We start from the raw sequence: 18,702 nt of genomic DNA on the forward strand, positions 1-18,702 counted from the left end.
TTAATCTACCCCCCACCCCCACCACCCCCACCCACCGGGACATCAAACTCACATGGATGAAACTCAGAGTTAAAATGAAACGAAACATCAATCTTTAGGCAGACTCCTTTCGGACAGACTTGGGTCCATCACTGTTGGGGTTTTGATGCACATGGAGGGGGTACCTTCATGGTTCATGTTCAACTGGGTTCTGCTCGGCATCAGTTCCTCATAAATGGGTTTTTCTGCTCAGAATCTGCGGTCCTGCAGCATCAGAAGACACCGTCTGCTTTCACCTCTCAGCTTGCTGATCCAAACGTTTCTGCGGGTGACGTCAGGTCAGGGATTCGTCCAATGTTTGGGGTTGTACCATCAATGAGCAGAGGAGGGGGTCTGCAGAGGAGGACATGTCCATGTTGAGCTTACTCATGTATTAACCAAAGCCTTAATTGCTTAAGCTGTCACGCAAAGGAGGCTAAACTGCTGCATTTTCTGCCTTAGCGTGCGCCCGCCCGTGCACATTAAATGGTGCGGACGTTCAGGACCTGCAGTGGAGAGTCCCTCAGAGGAAGAGCAGCGCTCTAAAAATATCTGTCTGGGATTCCCCGAGGGTAACTGAGCTCACAGGAAACCTGCTGCTCATACATCCATTCATTCATCTTCTGACCCGTTTGTTCCCTTTCGGGGTCAGGGGGCTGCTGGAGCCTATCCCAGCCACTGTTGGGCGAAGGCAGGGGACACCCTGGACAGGTCACCAGTCTGTCCCAGGGCCACCCAAATACACCGTCAATGATATCAACGCTTTCTGTCGTTCTTCCCGTTTATCACAGAATCCTAGTTTCCCATCACCTCATGCTCTTTTGAGCGCCCCCTAGAGGCAGAGAGCTTCAGCGGCGCTGTGTCCTGAAGGTTGAACTTCCTGAATCTTAAAAATGGTCGGCATTGTTCCGTCAGAACTTTTGTTTGGAGAAATTTGTCAGAGAAATTCGATCCAGAGAGGAATGGCTGATGGACATGAACTGAAGCCCCGCCTTCTGCTCCCAAACGTGTCACAGATGTTAAAAACAGATGTTGCAGTTCCACCAAAGACCACCGGGAAGGTTTTTTCAGAAGAAAGTCCTTTCTCACTGACTCCCATGTTCAAAAGGACATGTTCTGGGATCATTAGAACATAACCAGGCAGAACAAACTTTTTTTAAAGGATCCGGTTCAGTCACATCTGTTCCCCTCTGGCGTGACCAGTCACATGACCAGTCACGTGACCACCCAGGATGTTCATTAGGGGCCACGCCTGTGTCTCTTTCTGTGCTTAGAGGACGTTTCTGAGGAATTTGAAGGTTTTGTTGTTTGATTTCAATAAGCATGAATCGCTTCATGACTCAAAAACCATTCCTGAACTCTTATGCCAGTCCACTCCAAGCCCCGCCCCCTCAGCTTTACAGCAAACAACCCCATCTTCAGGGCGCAGTGCTGCAGGGGTCTCATTAGACCCGCTCTGCCGTAGAGTGGCTGCTCTCAAACATGATGCACTCTGGGAAACAGGGAGGTTAAGGAGGTATACTCCTTTATATCTTCCAGATGACAGAGAGGTCATAGAGGAGCTTCTGCTTCGGGGGTCAGTCATCAAAATGAGGGCCAGGTCAGGTGGAAGAGGCTTCAGATTCAGGACCGGTGCTTGATGAGTGCCGGTACCTTGGAGCAAAGCAGGAACACAAATGATCAGATAACAGAGATGACTGAATCTAATCCTGCTGCTTCTGTGAAAAGGAGTCCTGCTGGGTTCTGCTGCATCAACTTGTACCTAACAGGATTTCTGATGAGTCAGGTACTAAGAATAACATTCAATGTTTATTTTAGTAACACTTTACAGCAGGGGTAACATTCACAAATGCACAATTAAGCATTAATTAACCATAAATAACATATTGATAGCACTTATGCATCGCTTTACTACTAGGTCTAATGCTTAATCCATTAGTTTGTAGTCAACTGATGATTCAATCTTACATAATGCATTATGAGGCATTAATAATAAGCTATGTTATGGAATTGCTTAGCATTATTTATGTAATAAATAATAGTTAGTTACATAGGTTATATGTCTGCAAAGTCTTAATAATGTTTAAAGTAATTATTTACTGTTCTTGGTTTATTATCCCCAAAATAATCAGGAGTCAGCCAGTAAGTCGGGTTTTACGTGACGTCTTTACCCTTGTGCTATCTTAGATGACCCCCCCCCCCCCTTCCACTGACGTGTTCCCCCTACCATGACAAAGGTGGATAAAGGTGGCTGCCGGCCGTGCTCAACAGAACCTCTGCTGGTTCCGCTGCCGCCTCCCATCTTTAATTCATGCAGCAGAGCTGAGGAGCCGTGTTTGCCGTCCACCTCCTGCTGCTGAATCAGGAACTCCTGCTGTGTGTGTATATTTATATATATATATATATATATATATATATATATATATATATATATATATATATAAAAATAGATAGATAGATAGATAGATAGATAGATAGATAGATAGATAGATAGATAGATAGATAGATAGATAGATAGATAGATAGATAGATAGATAGATATAGAGAGAGAGAGAGAGAGAGAGAGAGAGGGAGAGAGAGAGAGAGAGAGAGAGATCATACAGTATATTGAGAAACTGTTTGATCGAAGGGTCAGCAGCAGCTCCCCCCACCACAAACAATCTGTCACTTGGCCTGTCTCTCCATGTGCTCCCGTGACTCCAGGAATAGCTCTCTGGTGTTGGGCCCCAGCAGAGCCGGGGGGGCCGTGGGTTTGGCCTGCACGCTGCTCATCCTTAAAATAGCAAACAAGGGGATCTGTGTGTTATATAAGCATCTCATGTGTTTATGAATGGGGGGGGGGGGGGGGGGGGGGGCTGCTGGACCCACTCATGCATGAAGACCCACTGACTGTAAAGAGAGCTGGACGGTGCACATTTGACGTCACCCACAGAGAACAAGAAGACAAATCTGGCACCACTTTTCTGAGGTTTGTGTTTTTTGGATCTGCGTCCATGCCGAAGACTCTACCATGGATGTAAGGTCAGGCTGTGCCTCACCTTCCTTTTCCTCACCTGCCATCCTGAACTGTACACTAGTGAGCGACCATGGGAGCATTTCAGGCAGACTACTCTAGCAGTGCGTTTACTTCGGTTACTCCCCCCTGCGGGCGGTTCAGCTTAATCAACTCACCTGTTCAGCGTCCGATTTAAGTCCAGGTGTGCAAGTTTTTCCTTCTCTTCCTTTTACCGCAAGTGCTGCGTTCGTCGCCCTACCCTCCTCTCAACGGAGCTTCACCTGTGAGCTCCGTTAGGGGTAGTTTAATACCCAAAAGTTTTTCTATGGAGATTTTGTCTTAGGTAATTGAACGGAGTCTTCTGCCAAACCAAAGGAATGTGAAAATACATGTCTTTACTCTGTTGTCTGACTGAAATGATGAATATGTATCTACTGATCTGTATAAATGCAGGTTCTGTATGATGTGTGAAAGAGGAGGGAGGAAAGAGGAGGCCACAGAGAGGACGATGAGATGTTGCCACGGGGATGAAGAGGCAGTCTACACGAGCCAGAGGCAGACCCTCCTCAGACAGGAAGTATCTCAGATTCTGTTCTGTCTGCAGCAAAAGCAGCGCTGAAAGACTCCTCTTCATCAGCTAACGATGAAGGATTCAGAGTTCACTCTGACACGTCAAAGTTTCCACCTCTGGGGCAAGTTTCAGGCCTCCATCTGTAACCCGACTCCCATCTGGCTGCAGAGCAGCCTTTTATCGTGCAGGAGGATGTGCACAAATGTGTTTGCAGACCTACTCTTGGCCCAGCGTCCATGCAAAGAGCTCCTTTATGGAACAGGAAGTTCTCTAGCAGGAACAGGAAGTTCTCTAGCAGGAACAAGAATTTGTTTTTGTTTTTTTCTAGCAAGAACAGGAAGTCCAAACACAACATTTTTCATGTTCTTCTCTCAGAACATTTTTTATGTTCTCCTCCAAGAGCTATTTTCATGTTCTCCTCCTAAAACATTTTATATGTTCTTCTCTTAGAACAGTTTTCATGTTCTTCTCTTAGAACATTTTTTTATGTTCTCCTCCTAGAACATTTTATATGTTCTTCTCTTAGAACATTTTTCATGTTCTCCTCCTAGAACATTTTTCATGTTCTTCTCTTAGAACATTTTTCATGTTCTCCTCTTAGAACATTTTTTATGTTCTCCTCCTAGAACAATTTTCGTGTTCTCCTCCTAAAACATTTTATATGTTCTTCTCTTAGAACAATTTTCATGTTCTCCTCCTAGAACATTTTATATGTTCTTCTCTTAGAACAATTTTCATGTTCTCCTCCTAGAACATTTTATATGTTCTTCTCTTAGAACATTTTATATGTTCTTCTCTTAGAACAGTTTTCATGTTCTCCTCCTAAAATATTTTTCATGTTCTCCTCCTAGAACATTTTTCATGTTGTCCTCTTAGAACAGTTTTCATGTTCTCCTCCTAGAACATTTTTCATGTTCTCCTCTTAGAACTTTTTTCATGTTCTCCTCTCAGAACATTTTTCATGTTCTCCTCTTAGAATTCAATTTTAATTTTCAATTCAATTTTATTTGTATAGCCCAAAATCACAACAACGGTCGTCTCGATGGGCTTCGAAGTAAAACATGAAATCAAAAGGATCACGAATACAAAGAGTTCAATAGAAAAATACTAAAATGAACTAACAAACTGACTAAGCTATACTGGCATCCCTGCCCTTAGACCCCCCTTCGCGGTAAGGAAAAACTCCCAAAAAAAACGGATTCCGGAAAAAACGAAGAAACCTCAGGGGTGCCCACATGAAGGAGGGATCCTCCCCCAGGACGGACAGGCGATTTACCAGAACTCTTAGAGAAGAATTAACTTATCTAAATCTACAACTACATATATAAAGTCCAGCAGACGAGCTTCATCCAGCCGTGGTTGTGGGGACAGTCAAAGGCGCGAGTCGAGCCAGAGACAGGAACCACAGGAGCAGACAGGAGCAGGAGCAGAGACGAGGTAAACGGTCAGGTACAGAGCAGAGACGAGCCAGAGATGAGCCAGAGGCAGGATCCACAGCCAGGTGTAGGAGCAGGAGCAGAGATGAGGTACTCGGTCAGGTACAGAGCAGAGACGAACCAGAGATGAGCCAGAGGCAGGATCCACAGCCAGGTGTAGGAGCGGGAGCAAAGGCGAGGTAAACGGTCAGGAACTGGAGCACGGATGAGCCAACTGGAGTCTGGAAGCACTCCCACTCCCCAGGAGGGGAGAGGAAAAAAATACATGAATCGCACTGCACCAAACAGAGGCATGGAGAACTAAATGATAAATTATGATCAAGAATAGAGGAGAGGAAGGGTAGAAGTAAAAAAGGAAAGAGGACAGAACCCCAGTGCACCATAGTTACCCCAGCTTCAACTTCTAGCAGCCTTTTAAAAGAAATAGTTATTATTAAGTTTAATTTAAACAAACTAACATTAAGTTAAATAATCTCTGAATACTAACTAGTCTGACAATAAGCCTGTCCAAAGAGGAATGTTTTCAGTCTAGCTTTGAATGTAGAAACTGAGTCGGCCTCTCTTCCATGAGCTGGGAGTTTATTCCATAAGACAGGGGCTTGGTGGCTAAACGCTCTACCTCCAACCGTACTTTTACTAATTCTAGGAACCACAAGCAGTCCTGCATTTTGCGCGAAGTGTTCTGATTGGTTGGTAAGGGACTATGAGGTCCTTAATATAGGACGGGGCCATTCCATGTAAGGCCTTATAGGTTAACAGGAGGATCTTGAACTTAATTCTAGAATCAACTGGGAGCCAATGGAGCGAAACTAACACAGGAGTGATGTGATCTCTTCTGCTGGTTCCAGCTTACAATCTAGCAGCTGCGTTCTGAACAAGCTGGAGACTTCTTAAGGAACTCTTAGGACACGCTGCTAACAAGGAGTTACAGTAATCCAGCCTCGACGTAACAAATGCATGGATGAGTTTTTCAGCATCACTCTTAGAAAGTATATTTCTGATCTTAGCAATATTCCGCAGGTGAAAAAAGGCAGTTCTACATGCCTGAGATATGTGAGCCTTAAATGATAAATCCTGGTCAAGTAAAACCCCAAGGTTTCTAACTGTGGAATTGGGGGCTATACTTATACCATCCAGGGAGACTATCTGAGCAGACAGAGCATCTCTGAGGTTTTTAGGACCAAGTATAATGACCTCAGTTTTTTCTGGGTTCAAAAGGAGGTCATTAATTGTCATCCAGGTCTTGATGTCACTGATGCAGGCGTTCAGTTTCTCTATCTGGTCATTCTGGTCAGGCTTCATGGATAAATACAACTGCGTATCGTCGGCATAACAATGAAAATAAATGCTGTGTTTCCTGATTATGTTTCCTAGGGGTAGCATATAAAGCGTAAACAGGATCGGTCCCAAGACTGAGCCCTGTGGGACTCCATAGTTAACTCGAGTGCACTGAGAGGAATGGCCATTTACATTAACGAACTGATACCTATCGGACAGATAGGATTTAAACCACTGGAGAGCAGATCCTCTGATCCCTATGTCCTGCTCTAATCTATGGAGTAAAATACCGTGGTCGATAGTGTCAAAGGCTGCACTGAGGTCCAACAGGACCAGAATAGAAAGTAGTCCCTTTTCTGAGGCCAATAACAAGTCATTAGAGACTCTAACTAGTGCAGTTTCCGTACTGTGGTGAGGTCTAAACCCCGACTGAAGGTCTTCAAAGTGGCTGTTGTCCTGTAGGTGGCAGTAAAGCTGCTTAACTACAACTCTTTCTAGGATTTTAGAAATAAAGGGCAGGTTTGATATCGGTCTATAGTTGGCCAAGATGCTAGGATCCAAACTGGGCTTTTTCAGAAGAGGTTTAACAACTGCATATTTAAAAGACTGTGGCACGTAACCCGTTTCCAGAGAGGCATTTATCATTGTTAATATGGGATCATTAATTAGGGGAAAAGTTTCTTTAAAAAGTCTAGTGGGAATTGGGTCTAACAGACACGTTGAGGATTTGGAGGACGTAATAATTGATGTTATTTCCGCTTGATCCACAGCAGTGAAGCAGTCCAATGTTACAGAGGTTTCTATGGATGCCTCCACTTCTGCCGCTTCAGCCTGTTCTGGGCTGATAGTAGGAATAACTTGATTTAACTTGTGTCTAATATTTGAGATTTTACTATCGAAAAATGTAAGAAAATCATCAGAGCTGAGAGAAACAGGAACATGTGGTTCTACTGAGCTCTGACTGTGAGTTAATTTAGCAATAGTGCTAAAAAGAAATCTTGGATTGTTTCCATTCTCTGATATTAAGGTTGAATAGTACTGGCTTCTAGCTCTACGCAGAGCTTTTTTATAATTTAATAGGCTATGTTTCCAGATATCCAGAGACTGCTCTGAACCGGAGCGGCGCCATTCTCTTTCCAACTTACGGGTTTCTCGTTTAAGAGAACGAGTTTCAGCGTTAAACCACGGTGCTACTCGGTTTTGTCTGACGAACTTAGGTTTCAAGGGGGCAACAACATGGAGTGTACTCCTGAGGGCTTGTAAGGCATCATTAACAAAGTGGTCATTTATACTAGGACTGATACTATGGGAGCTGGACTCAGAGTATTTTCTCAGAATATCACTAAGTACTGGCTGAACTGTGTGTTTAAACTCAGACACAGAACGGTCAGTTAAGGTTCTTCTAAGTTGTTTCTTATTCACTGGGGCAGAAGGATGTTCCAGTGTAAACTGGAAGGTAATCATAAAGTGATCAGAAATGATGGGGTTAAGAGGAAGGACACTCAGCTGGCTGATCTCTATCCCATGGGTTAGAACAAGGTCCAGGGTGTGCTTATGACAGTGAGTGGGTTCATTCACACTTTGGGTGAAACCAACATCATCTAATAAAGCTGCAAAAGCCTTTCCTAGGCAGTCACTGGGGTCATCAACATGAATATTAAAATCCCCTAATATTATAGTTTGATCAGAATCTAAGACAATAGTCGATAGGAAGTCGGAAAACTCAGTTAAAGATTCTGAATATGGGCCGGGGGGGGGGGCGATAAATAATTATGAGTAAAACAGGTTTTGGAGTTTTCCTGTTTGGGTGACTTAAAGACAATATGATGCTTTCAAATGAATTATAAGCATTTTTAACTTTAGGGCTGAGAAGTAAGCTAGACTGTGATATTACTGCCAAACCACCTCCTTTACCTGAAATCCTGGATTTCTGATAGTTAGCATAAGTGGGGGGGGTTGCTTCATTCAATCTAACATAGTCATCCTGATGGAGCCAAGTTTCTGTTAAGGCTAAAAGACTAAGATTCTTATCAGTAATTAACTCATTGACTAAGAGGGACTTGGAGGAAATGGATCGAATGTTTAATAAACCGCATTTAATGACATCATAATTCTGCTTGTGAGAACTGCTGTCTGTCACTTTAAGGTTTCTATGACGCGCTCGTTTCATTTGTCTTTCAGCACATAAGCTAAAGCTAGGACCTGCTTGACTTTCCCTGCATGGGTTTTGCACCGGCACTAACCCTAAGGGAGGCTCAGAGGAGCGTTTTCCACTGCTGCTCTGCGCCCGGGTCTCGTCTCTGGATTGTCAGGTTAACAGACTAAGCCTAGCAGAAATGTTTCTAGAAAGAAGAGCGGCACCGTCCCGGGTGGGATGGACGCCGTCTCTCCGCATGAGACCGGGCTTCCCCCAAAACGCGCTCCAGTTATCCACAAAACCAACGCCGTTTTCTGGGCACCATCTAGAAAGCCAGCGGTTAAATGATGAACAGCGGCTGTACATTTCATCACTGACTAAGTTCGGCAGGGGACCAGAGAAAATTACAGTGTCGGACATCGTCTTAGCCAGTTTACACACCGAAGTTACGTTTAACTTAACCACCTCTGACTGTCTCCGTCGGGCATCATTACCGCCTGCGTGAATCGCGACTCGACGGAACCTGGACTTACTCTGAGCTAACATCCTAAGGTTCCCCTCGATGTCACCAACTCTGGCCCCCGGATAACACCTGACTGTAGCCGCTGGGAGCTCCACGTTTCTAACTTCAGAAGAGCCTATAACCAGAGTTGAGTGTTCAGCGGGTGTGTCGCTGAGGGGGGAGAACCTATTACTAACGTGGAGTCTCGGGTGCTCTAAGATTTTGCGTTTAGCACTATGTTTCCTCCCAACCGGTACAAACCCCTGACTGTCTCCCGGCTGTTGGGAGGGCGCTGGGGTGCTAGCTAAGTTAGCCCTGGTAGCGCGGCCCGCGCTACGAGTAACGACCTGGCTAGCCGGCTTAGCTTCCACTGTGCGGAGCCGCGCTTCTAACTGCTCCAGCCTGGCCTCCAAGTCTAACACAAGACTACACTTAACACACCTACCGCTATCTTCACTAAAGGAGGCAGGGTCATCACTGAACATATGGCACATGGGGCAGGAGAGAGGAGGAGAGGCGGAAGGAGTGGTGGCCATGCTAGGTTCTAAGCTAAGGCTAGCGGTGTTTAAGTAAAGAGAAGTGGTTTATTTAGCAAAATGAGAAAAGTGAACAGCAAGCGGTTTAACAGTGGTGAATTCGCTAATAAAAGGTACTAGATGTGAATATTAACCCAGATAACCCTTAGAGTAAGCAATAGTAGTAAGGCTAATGCCAAACAAGAGGACAGCAGTCACACAACTAGCACTGGGAATAGCTCACCCGGAAATGACGTCACAGGAAGTCAACTAACTGCCCGTGGTGGGAACATTTTATATGTTCTTCTCTTAGAACAGTTTTCATGTTCTCCTCCTAGAACATTTTATATGTTTTTCTCTTAGAACAATTTTCATGTTCTCCTCCTAGAACATTTTATATGTTCTTCTCTTAGAACAGTTTTCATGTTCTCCTCCTAGAACATTTTTCATCTTCTCCTCTTAGAACTTTTTTCATGTTCTCCTCCTAGAACATTTTTCATGTTCTCCTCTTAGAACAGTTTTCATGTTCTCCTCCTAGAACATTTTTCATGTTCTCCTCTTAGAACTTTTTTCATGTTCTCCTCTCAGAACTTTTTTCATGTTCTCCTCTCAGAACATTTTTTCATGTTCTCCTCTTAGAACAATTTTCATGTTCTCCTCCTAGAACATTTTATATGTTCTTCTCTTAGAACAGTTTTCATGTTCTCCTCCTAGAACATTTTATATGTTTTTCTCTTAGAACAATTTTCATGTTCTCCTCCTAGAACATTTTATATGTTCTTCTCTTAGAACAGTTTTCATGTTCTCCTCTTAGAACTTTTTTCATGTTCTCCTCTCAGAACTTTTTTCATGTTCTCCTCTCAGAACATTTTTTCATGTTCTCCTCTTAGAACATTTTATATGTTCTTCTCTTAGAACAGTTTTCATGTTCTCCTCTTAGAACATTGTTCATGTTCTTCATTGAGAAGACGACTGGGTTCCTGCTTCTTGGGGTGATCTGTGTGGACGAATCCACCTTTGGAGCAGATGGGTGGATCTGACTGAACCGTGGAGAACTGCAGATCCTGACACTTGGACCTCTGAGACCTGGATCAGAGTGGGGGGGTCGGAGGTCAGTGCAGCAGATGGGTGGGGGCCATCGCCGGCCGCCTGTGCGTGACCGAGCACAAACATTTCTCTGAACGTGTCAAAGTCTGAGCTCACGTTTCCTCCTGCTGTGATGTTCCTTTTCAACCTGGGGGCAGTGGGGGCGTGGCCTGCAGTAAATATAGTCTCCAGAAATGTGAGGAGTGGGCTCTGCCAGCTGCTGGACACTGAGAGGGACTAATACAGACGTAAAGATAGTACGGCCCCCCAAACCAAGACACGGCATCTGTCCTCTCAGATGATTCAGGAAGGTTCTGCTCGTTCGCCGTCACTTTCCTGGAAAAAACAGTCAGACCACGTGAGGGGGGGCCATTTCCGCCGTCAGCTCCAGAAATAACCATCCACAGCTCTCACCTGGGCCTGTTTCCAGCAACCCCCAGCTGACCCAGCTTCCTGCCCCCCAGCAGCGTCCATCTGCTGGGCGCTCTGCGGCATAAAAAAAAACAGGCTGGATGGGTTGGATGAGGAGCAGGAGGGTGGGATCCCGACACCCCCTGAAAGAAGCTGCCAGCACAACCAGAGCTGTCCAGGGTGCTGAACCTCCTCCAGAATGCAGGAAAACAAGTTTGTGATCAGAGCTGCGTCTGAAGAGACTGATGACATCATCATCTTGTGACTAGCCACCACTCCACCCGTTGCTCCACCCACTGCTTCACTCGCTCCTCCCTATGGATACAAGCAGAAACATTTTCAACCATTTGTGGAATTTTGTTTATTCGCAACAAATCCTGTACTCATTGAATAAACAAACACATTTACACACACACAAACAATCACACACAAAAACACACACACACACAGATGCACATTTGGTTTTAATCTGATTGGTTAAACTTAAATGAGATCATTATGAGTGATGTCTTTGATCAGGTGGAGAACATGATGTTCCTGTAATGTTCTGTTGATGAGTTCACCGCCATCGGATGGAACAAGCAGTTGTTGTTTCTTTTTATTTGTGTTTCTGTTTTCTTTACTGTTGATGACAAAAATAGAAATATTTTTCTGCATTCCTGGATGGTTTTCTGACTCTGATGTTTGTGACCAACAGACAGAGATGCTGAACTTCATGGCGTTCCTCAGGGCATCATCACAGGACATCCCTTCTTCTCCCTTCAGGCTGACGGTTGAATTCCTCGTCCTTCTCAAAGCTTTCCTGCATTTCCCAATCTCGGACTGTTTGTAATGAAAAACCATCTGTGATCACATTTCACGTCAGGTTTCACGTTTCTCTGATTTACTCGTCTAGAGATCCATTAAAAGACTTTGATCATTTGTTCTTTGTCGGTTTAAGCTCAGAATCCTGCCTTTTCTTCCCTTTTGTGTGATTTTTGGCATAATCCACAGGTTTATGCCCAACCATGAAAAAAGGAAAGATCTTCATCTTTTTAAACTTGGTCCTCTTGGAGAGTTCAGTGTGTGTGTAACCCTTGTTCTATCCTAGGCACTTTACCACTGGGAGGTGGGTCATCTAGACCCACTAGACAGTGCTCTGAACCTTTTTTCTTCAATGATTTGTGATCTTCACTGGTGTCCATGAATTACATGAAATCTTTCCACCTTTATCCACCTTTGTCATGGTAGGGAGAACACCTCAATGGAAGGGGGGGGGGGTCATCTAAGACAGCACAAGGGTTATTGCAGAGGCGGAGCCTCCTCAGACAGGAAGCAGCTCAGATTCTGCAGCGCTGAAAGACTCCTCTTCATCAGCTAACGATGAAAGATGCTGAGCTCACTCTGACACGTCAAAGTTTCCACCTCTGGGGCAAGTTTCAGGCATCTGTAACCCGACTCCCATCCCCACAACTTTATGACCAGCATGTTTCATCTGTAATTCAGTCATTTATTGGGCTTTTTTATTTGTGTTTTACTGAACGTTCAGATCTTTCAATCAAAACGGATCTTCTGGGGTGGGGTGGGGTGGGGTGGGGGTCTTTTATTGGATCAGATCTTGGATTGATCGGAGAACCGCTGAGTTTTCTTTTTCCTGTTGTGGATCTCCTCGTGTGTGGAGTTGGAGCTGTCCTCCTGTTACCATGGAAACACGCTGGTATTTACTCCATCACGCCGCTCGGAGGGGAGCAGCGGCTCTGCAGCCAATCAGGAGACCGCGCTGCTCCGCGCTGCAGACTCTTGCAGCTGCACGCGGACAGTTTGACACCCGCAGCTGCTTACATAATGCTGCAGCGCGCGCGCTCCACAGCAGAACCTGGAATGGGGCGCGCGCGCTGCGGAGCCGCAGCTGCGGTTGCGCACATACAGTAGAGACTGAAGTACCAACTGTGCGGTACAGTGAGGCTGCATTGCGTCGGACACCCCCCCCCCCCTCCCCTCACGCTTCTTCTTCTTCAAGCCCCTCCCTCTCTCACTCACTTCATGAAATCCCGCAATATGTCTCCAAATTAGCGCGCGGGTCTCCCGCCCGCTTCCTCGCGCTTCTTTCTTTCAAACCTTTTCTTCTTTTTCGGTTCTTGCACCGGCCCCCCTCCCCCTCCCCCGGCTCCCGCGGATGCCGCAGAGTCCTGCTCTCCCGCCATGGCAGCCCGGTCCCGCTCGTCCTTCCCGGAGCTCCTGTGTGATTTTCTCCGACTGTCAGCCGAGATTTTGGCTGCGGAGTCGCAGTTCAAAGCCGCCTGAAGCCTCTTCCTCCTCCTCTTCTTCCTGCATCCCAGCTGAAAACCAACACCAAGAGGATACGGATGTGGACCAAGACAACATAGTCTATTAATATTTCAGAGATCCAGAAAGGCGATACCGGCTTAAAGCCGGGTGGAGGTGGGATAGGTGCACAGACGGGCACAGCTCTGCAGGTACGTTGGCTTTCTGTTCTGGTTTGTTCTGATGAAGATGCTCAGACGGATGAAAGTGTGCAGAGATGCAGCAGAACTTGACGGCTGTGCGCTGAGATGAGCCGCAGGACGTGATGCTCTGCAGCCGCCGGGATTCTCCTCACACTCAACGCTCTGCTTTCTTCCAGGCTTGAAAGATGATCAGCTCAGAGATGATGGCGGTGATGATGAAGATGATGGTGAGGCAGAATCTGTGCATCTCCTGAAACCAGCGGCAGCTTCTTCCCTCCACCCTGCCCTCTTCATCTGAACACCACCTCCTCCCTGGAACAGGATGACTGTGGTGTCCACGGAGAACGTGGACGACACCTCCACCCTGCCGGGTCACCCGCAGGACCCCTACCCGCTCGACGACGACCACGACGACCACGACTGCTGTGAGCGGGTGGTCATCAACATCTCCGGGCTGCGCTTCGAGACGCAGCTGAAGACCCTGGCTCAGTTTCCTGAAACGTTGCTTGGAAACCCGAAGAAGCGGATGCGTTACTTCGACCCCCTACGAAACGAATACTTCTTCGACCGGAACCGTCCCAGTTTTGACGCCATCTTGTATTACTACCAATCTGGGGGGCGGCTGAGGAGGCCGGTCAACGTTCCCCTGGACATGTTCTCAGAAGAAATAAAGTTCTACGAGCTGGGCGCTGAAGCTATGGAAAAATTTCGGGAGGATGAGGGCTTCATCCGGGAGGAGGAGCGACCTTTACCAGAGAAGGAGTTCCAGCGACAGATCTGGCTCCTGTTCGAGCACCCGGAGAGCTCGGGGCCCGCCCGCGGGATTGCCATCGTTTCAGTGATGGTCATCCTCATTTCAATAGTCATCTTCTGTCTGGAGACTTTACCGGAGCTGAAGGAGGACCCCAACGACCGGATCCAGGTGGTGGGAAACGGTACCATCTATTACAAAGCCAACTTTTTCACGGACCCGTTCTTCGTGGTCGAGACGCTCTGCATCATCTGGTTCTCCTTTGAGCTGATTGTGCGGTTCTTCGCCTGTCCCAGCAAGGCAGCTTTCTTCAAGAACATGATGAACTCCATCGACATTGTTGCCATTATTCCTTACTTCATCACGCTCGGGACGGAGCTGGCTGACGACCAAGACAACAAGGAGGGGAAGGCCGGGGGGGAGCAGGCCACCTCGTTGGCCATTCTCAGGGTGATCCGTCTGGTGAGGGTCTTCAGGATCTTCAAACTGTCCCGCCACTCCAAAGGGCTCCAGATCCTGGGGCAGACTCTGAAGGCCAGCATGCGGGAGCTGGGTTTGCTCATCTTCTTCCTCTTCATCGGAGTCATTTTGTTTTCCAGCGCTGTTTACTTTGCAGAAGCCGAGGACAAGGAGTCCTTCTTCACCAGCATCCCCGATGCCTTCTGGTGGGCCGTGGTGTCCATGACCACGGTGGGCTACGGGGACATGTACCCCGTGACCATCGGGGGGAAGATCGTGGGGTCGCTGTGCGCCATTGCCGGCGTCCTGACCATCGCTCTGCCGGTGCCGGTCATCGTTTCCAACTTTAACTACTTCTACCACCGCGAGACGGAGGGCGAGGAGCAGGCGCAGCTGCTCAACGTCAGCAACCAGAACTTGGCGTCGGAAAGCAACTCTAGTCGCCGCAGCTCCTCGGCCATCAGCAAGTCGGAGTACATGGAGATAGACGAGGACTTGAACAACAGCATCGATAACTTTAGGGAAGCCAACCTGAGGACTGCCAACTGCACGGCTCCCAGCCAGAACTGCGTCAACAAGGGGAAGCTGCTCACCGACGTGTGAGCCCCCCCTGGAGAAAAACACTGTAAATATTGTAGAAAGACATGGATGCTACACCTCCCCTTGGGGGGGGGCATTTTAATCCAAATGTCCATCAATTCATACAGGAAAGCACAAAAAGAGCAAACACTGAAGCAGAGTATTTATATATTGAAAACTGCTTTTTCACATGGGGGGGGGGGGGGGGGGGGGGGGGCTGGTTCAAAGGCCTGAGATGTTTGGGATTTAAAACATTTATTGTCAGATGAGGAAATTTAGGGGAAACCGCAAACTTCACAGAGTTTGCATCCCGGACAAGGCCCCAAAATGTTTTTAGGTTTGAACAAATCTGTTTAGTTTCTGTGCGTTCAGAGGTGACCTCCTCACCCCGCAGGTCAGATCTCCACCCTTCTGGGGTCGAAGCACTGCAGACATCAGGACAGGAACATGTCCGGTTGAGCTCCTCGGTGCTGCAGAACCGGAATGGTGGAGCGGCCCTTTAACACCGGAAACTGGATTTCATCTTTCACAGACATTTAACAGTTATTAGTGTTTTATGATGTAATAATTACAAATATTTTAGACAATCCAGCTCATTACTGCTGAGTCACCCATGGACCAGGCTTACTCAAATATTTATCGCACCTTGTTATTGGAATTTAAAGACCTATTTGGAGCAAAGGAGGCACTAAAAGGCTTCAAAACAACAATTTTTCTGCAACACTGCACAGAAATGAAAATGTACATTTGAAAGAATAGAAGTGATGAAGAAAATCTGATTAGAAAGGGTTTACAATCCAGACCTTCTGGACCTTTCAGGACGATGAAACCCGTTTCTCCGGAGCCGTTTGGATTACAGCCGGGCGTTTACTCCCAGTTTTTTCAGGCACCTTAGCAGGAGCGAATAGGAAGCGTGTGGCGCCTCGATGGAGTATCATGTACACTGCCACAGCCGCTGCTGCCGCCCCGGGGGGGGGGCCCTGTGGGACACCATGCAACTGTCCTTTACACGAAAGCATGTGGAGACTCTCTTCTCTTGTGTCAGCATGCACATGACGTTACCTCAGTTCTTTTTTTACATTTTTGTCTTCTCCTGGATTCTTTTTCTCATTTGTTTTCACCAAAAGTGCACTGGCTACGTGTCGTCGTTTTTTTTTTTGGGAGCATTTCCGTGTTGAATGTTTAAGGGAAAAGGAACTCTTCTTCTCTTGAGATCATGGCATGTCAAAATACTACCACATTATGGCCTAACTAGCTATGATATAGCTGCGTATACTCAATGCATGACGTCAGTATTAAACTGCCTGTAGTTGTAAGGGGAGCTGGAGGATGGGGGGGCAAAGAGGTGCATGACTGAATGAACTGTCAGAAGGCCACAAAAAAATCACAGAAAAAGAGCTTCATCTCCACCAAAGTGAGGTTTCAGAGTTCCATCCTCCGTCTGTTCTTCACAGCTAGAATGAGCCGGTGTTTGTGACCTTTCACCCTGGAATTTGACCTTAAGGTGTCTGAGGAAGGAAGGCAGAGCAACATCCAACCAAGAGACGTGGATCTAAAATTAGTCTGCAGTGCCTTGAACCACGTCTCCAAATAGATTTGATCAAAGTGCCTCCCGTCAGCAGAAAGAGCAGCTCAGCTCGTCCTGCCATAACCGCGCTCAGCTGCCGCACCACAGACACTCTTCCTCCTGAAAACTCACCACGGGACACGCACAGCTGTCACCATGACGACCGCTGCCCCACAGCTCCCCCCAGAGTTTGATTCCTCCTGGTTCGTCAGAGTTCTCCGGGTGAGCCCATGAGGTGGCGCCGTGTCCCTTGGCGGCTGAAGGTCAAAGGTTAGGACTACAGGCCGGAAGGCCCTCCGCTGGTGGAGGAGGTTTGAGCCCCGAGTTCTCATCTCAGACAACATCAGCAAAGGTTTCCACACAAACCAGAGATTCAATCCCTGGACTCCAACCCAAAATAATCTGAACTGATCAGCTGTGAACACGTGAGTCCGTTCCAGAAAACAAATGGAGTCTGTGGGTCTGAAGACGAGAAGAAAACAAACAAAGAATGAAAAATCACCAAAGAATGTAAAGTTAAAGCTAAATAAACCCAAATGGAGGCTGAACAGCAGCAGTGGTGTTGTGGCTCAGATGGAAAGCTGGTGAAAGTGGTGGAACGTTACCTGCTCAGTTTAGGGGGACTCCATTAGTATTTCTGTGCCTGAAATGGGGTCAAAGGTCATCTGTCCATGAACCAATAGTTGGTTTGTTGCAGGGCTGCGTGGTGCTGCAGTGGTCAGTCCCTGGTTTGATTCCCTGAGTGGGATGTTGTTGATTTGAAAGAATGACTGATGGTTCTTGTTAGTTCTGGTCAGGAGGGGGTCGTGAAGTGATGCTCAGTGGTCGAGGGTTCTGATCCGGGGGGGTCGTGGCCGTTCAGGTGGAGCTCAGAGGGGGATTCCTCACCACCGGAGGTCTGACCTGCAGCTCCTCTGCTTGCTGTCGGGCTGAGAGGGTCGGGCCTCTGCCCTTCATCTGCCCCCCTCCCCCATGCGCTCCTCAGAGACGGCTGACGGCTCGTCCTGAGCGCAGAGGGAGGCTGACAGATCCGAGGAGGCACGCCGCCCCCCCTCTGCAGAGGCTGAACGTTTCCACAGGCGGCGGTCGCTCTGCACGCCAGCAAAATGGCGCTGCTGCAGAAGCGCAGGGGGGGGGGGGGGCTGCAGATATGAAATATGGCTCATTTTTCTCCTTTGCATTTGACTTGAAGCTTTAATGGAGGATCCACTTCTCTGAGGGGGGTGGGGGGCATCATTTATGGGCAGTTCCAAGAGCCAGATTCCTGTCTCTCCCTGCAGCCCCCCCTGGTGTGAAAACACGGACGTTCCCCACCCGACGGCCCGGTCTTCATCGGAGGTTCAAGTAACTCAAATACGGTTCTGCTGGAAACTGATGAGCACGGGGGGGGGGGGCAACAAGGAGGAGGAGAGAGCAGAAACTGAGTCATCTGAACCGGTCCTGAGTTGAGTTCTGGAGGCGGTTCCTAAACTCCTAAACTGGATCCATTCCAGCAGGAACCTCCAGATCCTGAAGTTCTGTTCAGACTTCCACTCTCTGCCCTCTTTGGTGAGGGGGGGTGTTGGTGCAGCGTCAGGCTGGGGGGTTCTGGTAGAACCAGAGGGGGACAGACAAACAGGAAAACATCAGACAAAAGAGAAGAAAACAGTTACCGTGACAACGGTCATGGAGGAGGAGAAGCCCCCAGTTAACCCTGAAAAGACCCCCCCGACAGTTGTACGTGACTAAGGGAGACTCCTGATTGGCTGATCTTCAAATGAGATGTTGAAGCAGAGGAGCAGAGGAGCAGCTTGATGCTGTTGTCTTTGAGGACGTTGAACTGGTCAGATTTGGTTTTTCTTCTCTGATTCTGTCTGTTTTCATCTGAACCCGTGAAAGCGTTTCGGATCCTTCAGAACCAGATCTTCCGGTTCTGTAGCAGAAACATGAGTGGAGGCGGGTCCGGATGTG

At 47.4% G+C, this 18,702-nt stretch overlaps 1 protein-coding gene and 1 long non-coding RNA gene across 2 annotated transcripts in view; one reads left to right on the plus strand and one right to left on the minus strand.

Moving 5' to 3' along the window:
* Positions 1-4,567: 4,567 nt before the first annotated feature.
* LOC144989498 (uncharacterized) lies at positions 4,568-13,086 on the minus strand. Its single transcript, XR_013653731.1, has 3 exons — positions 12,969-13,086; positions 10,953-11,264; positions 4,568-10,874 (listed from the first exon to the last, which is right to left on the minus strand). It is a non-coding gene; the product is annotated as an uncharacterized LOC144989498 (long non-coding RNA).
* The window catches only part of LOC101167438 (potassium voltage-gated channel subfamily A member 1), a 6,820-nt gene continuing 879 nt past the window's right edge, over positions 12,762-18,702 (plus strand). The window contains exons 1-2 of the mRNA XM_004086976.5: positions 12,762-13,405; positions 13,573-18,702. The exon at positions 13,573-18,702 is cut by the window's right edge and continues 879 nt beyond it. Of these exons, the coding sequence (XP_004087024.1) occupies positions 13,719-15,209 (1,491 nt within the window). The 5' untranslated portion in view covers positions 12,762-13,405; positions 13,573-13,718 and the 3' untranslated portion in view covers positions 15,210-18,702. The remainder of the gene's footprint in view (positions 13,406-13,572) is intronic.

The sequence above is a fragment of the Oryzias latipes genome, chromosome 23 (assembly GCF_053564925.1).
Source record: "Oryzias latipes strain Hd-rR chromosome 23, Olatipes_Hd-rR_3.1".
Lineage (NCBI taxonomy): Eukaryota > Metazoa > Chordata > Actinopteri > Beloniformes > Adrianichthyidae > Oryzias > Oryzias latipes.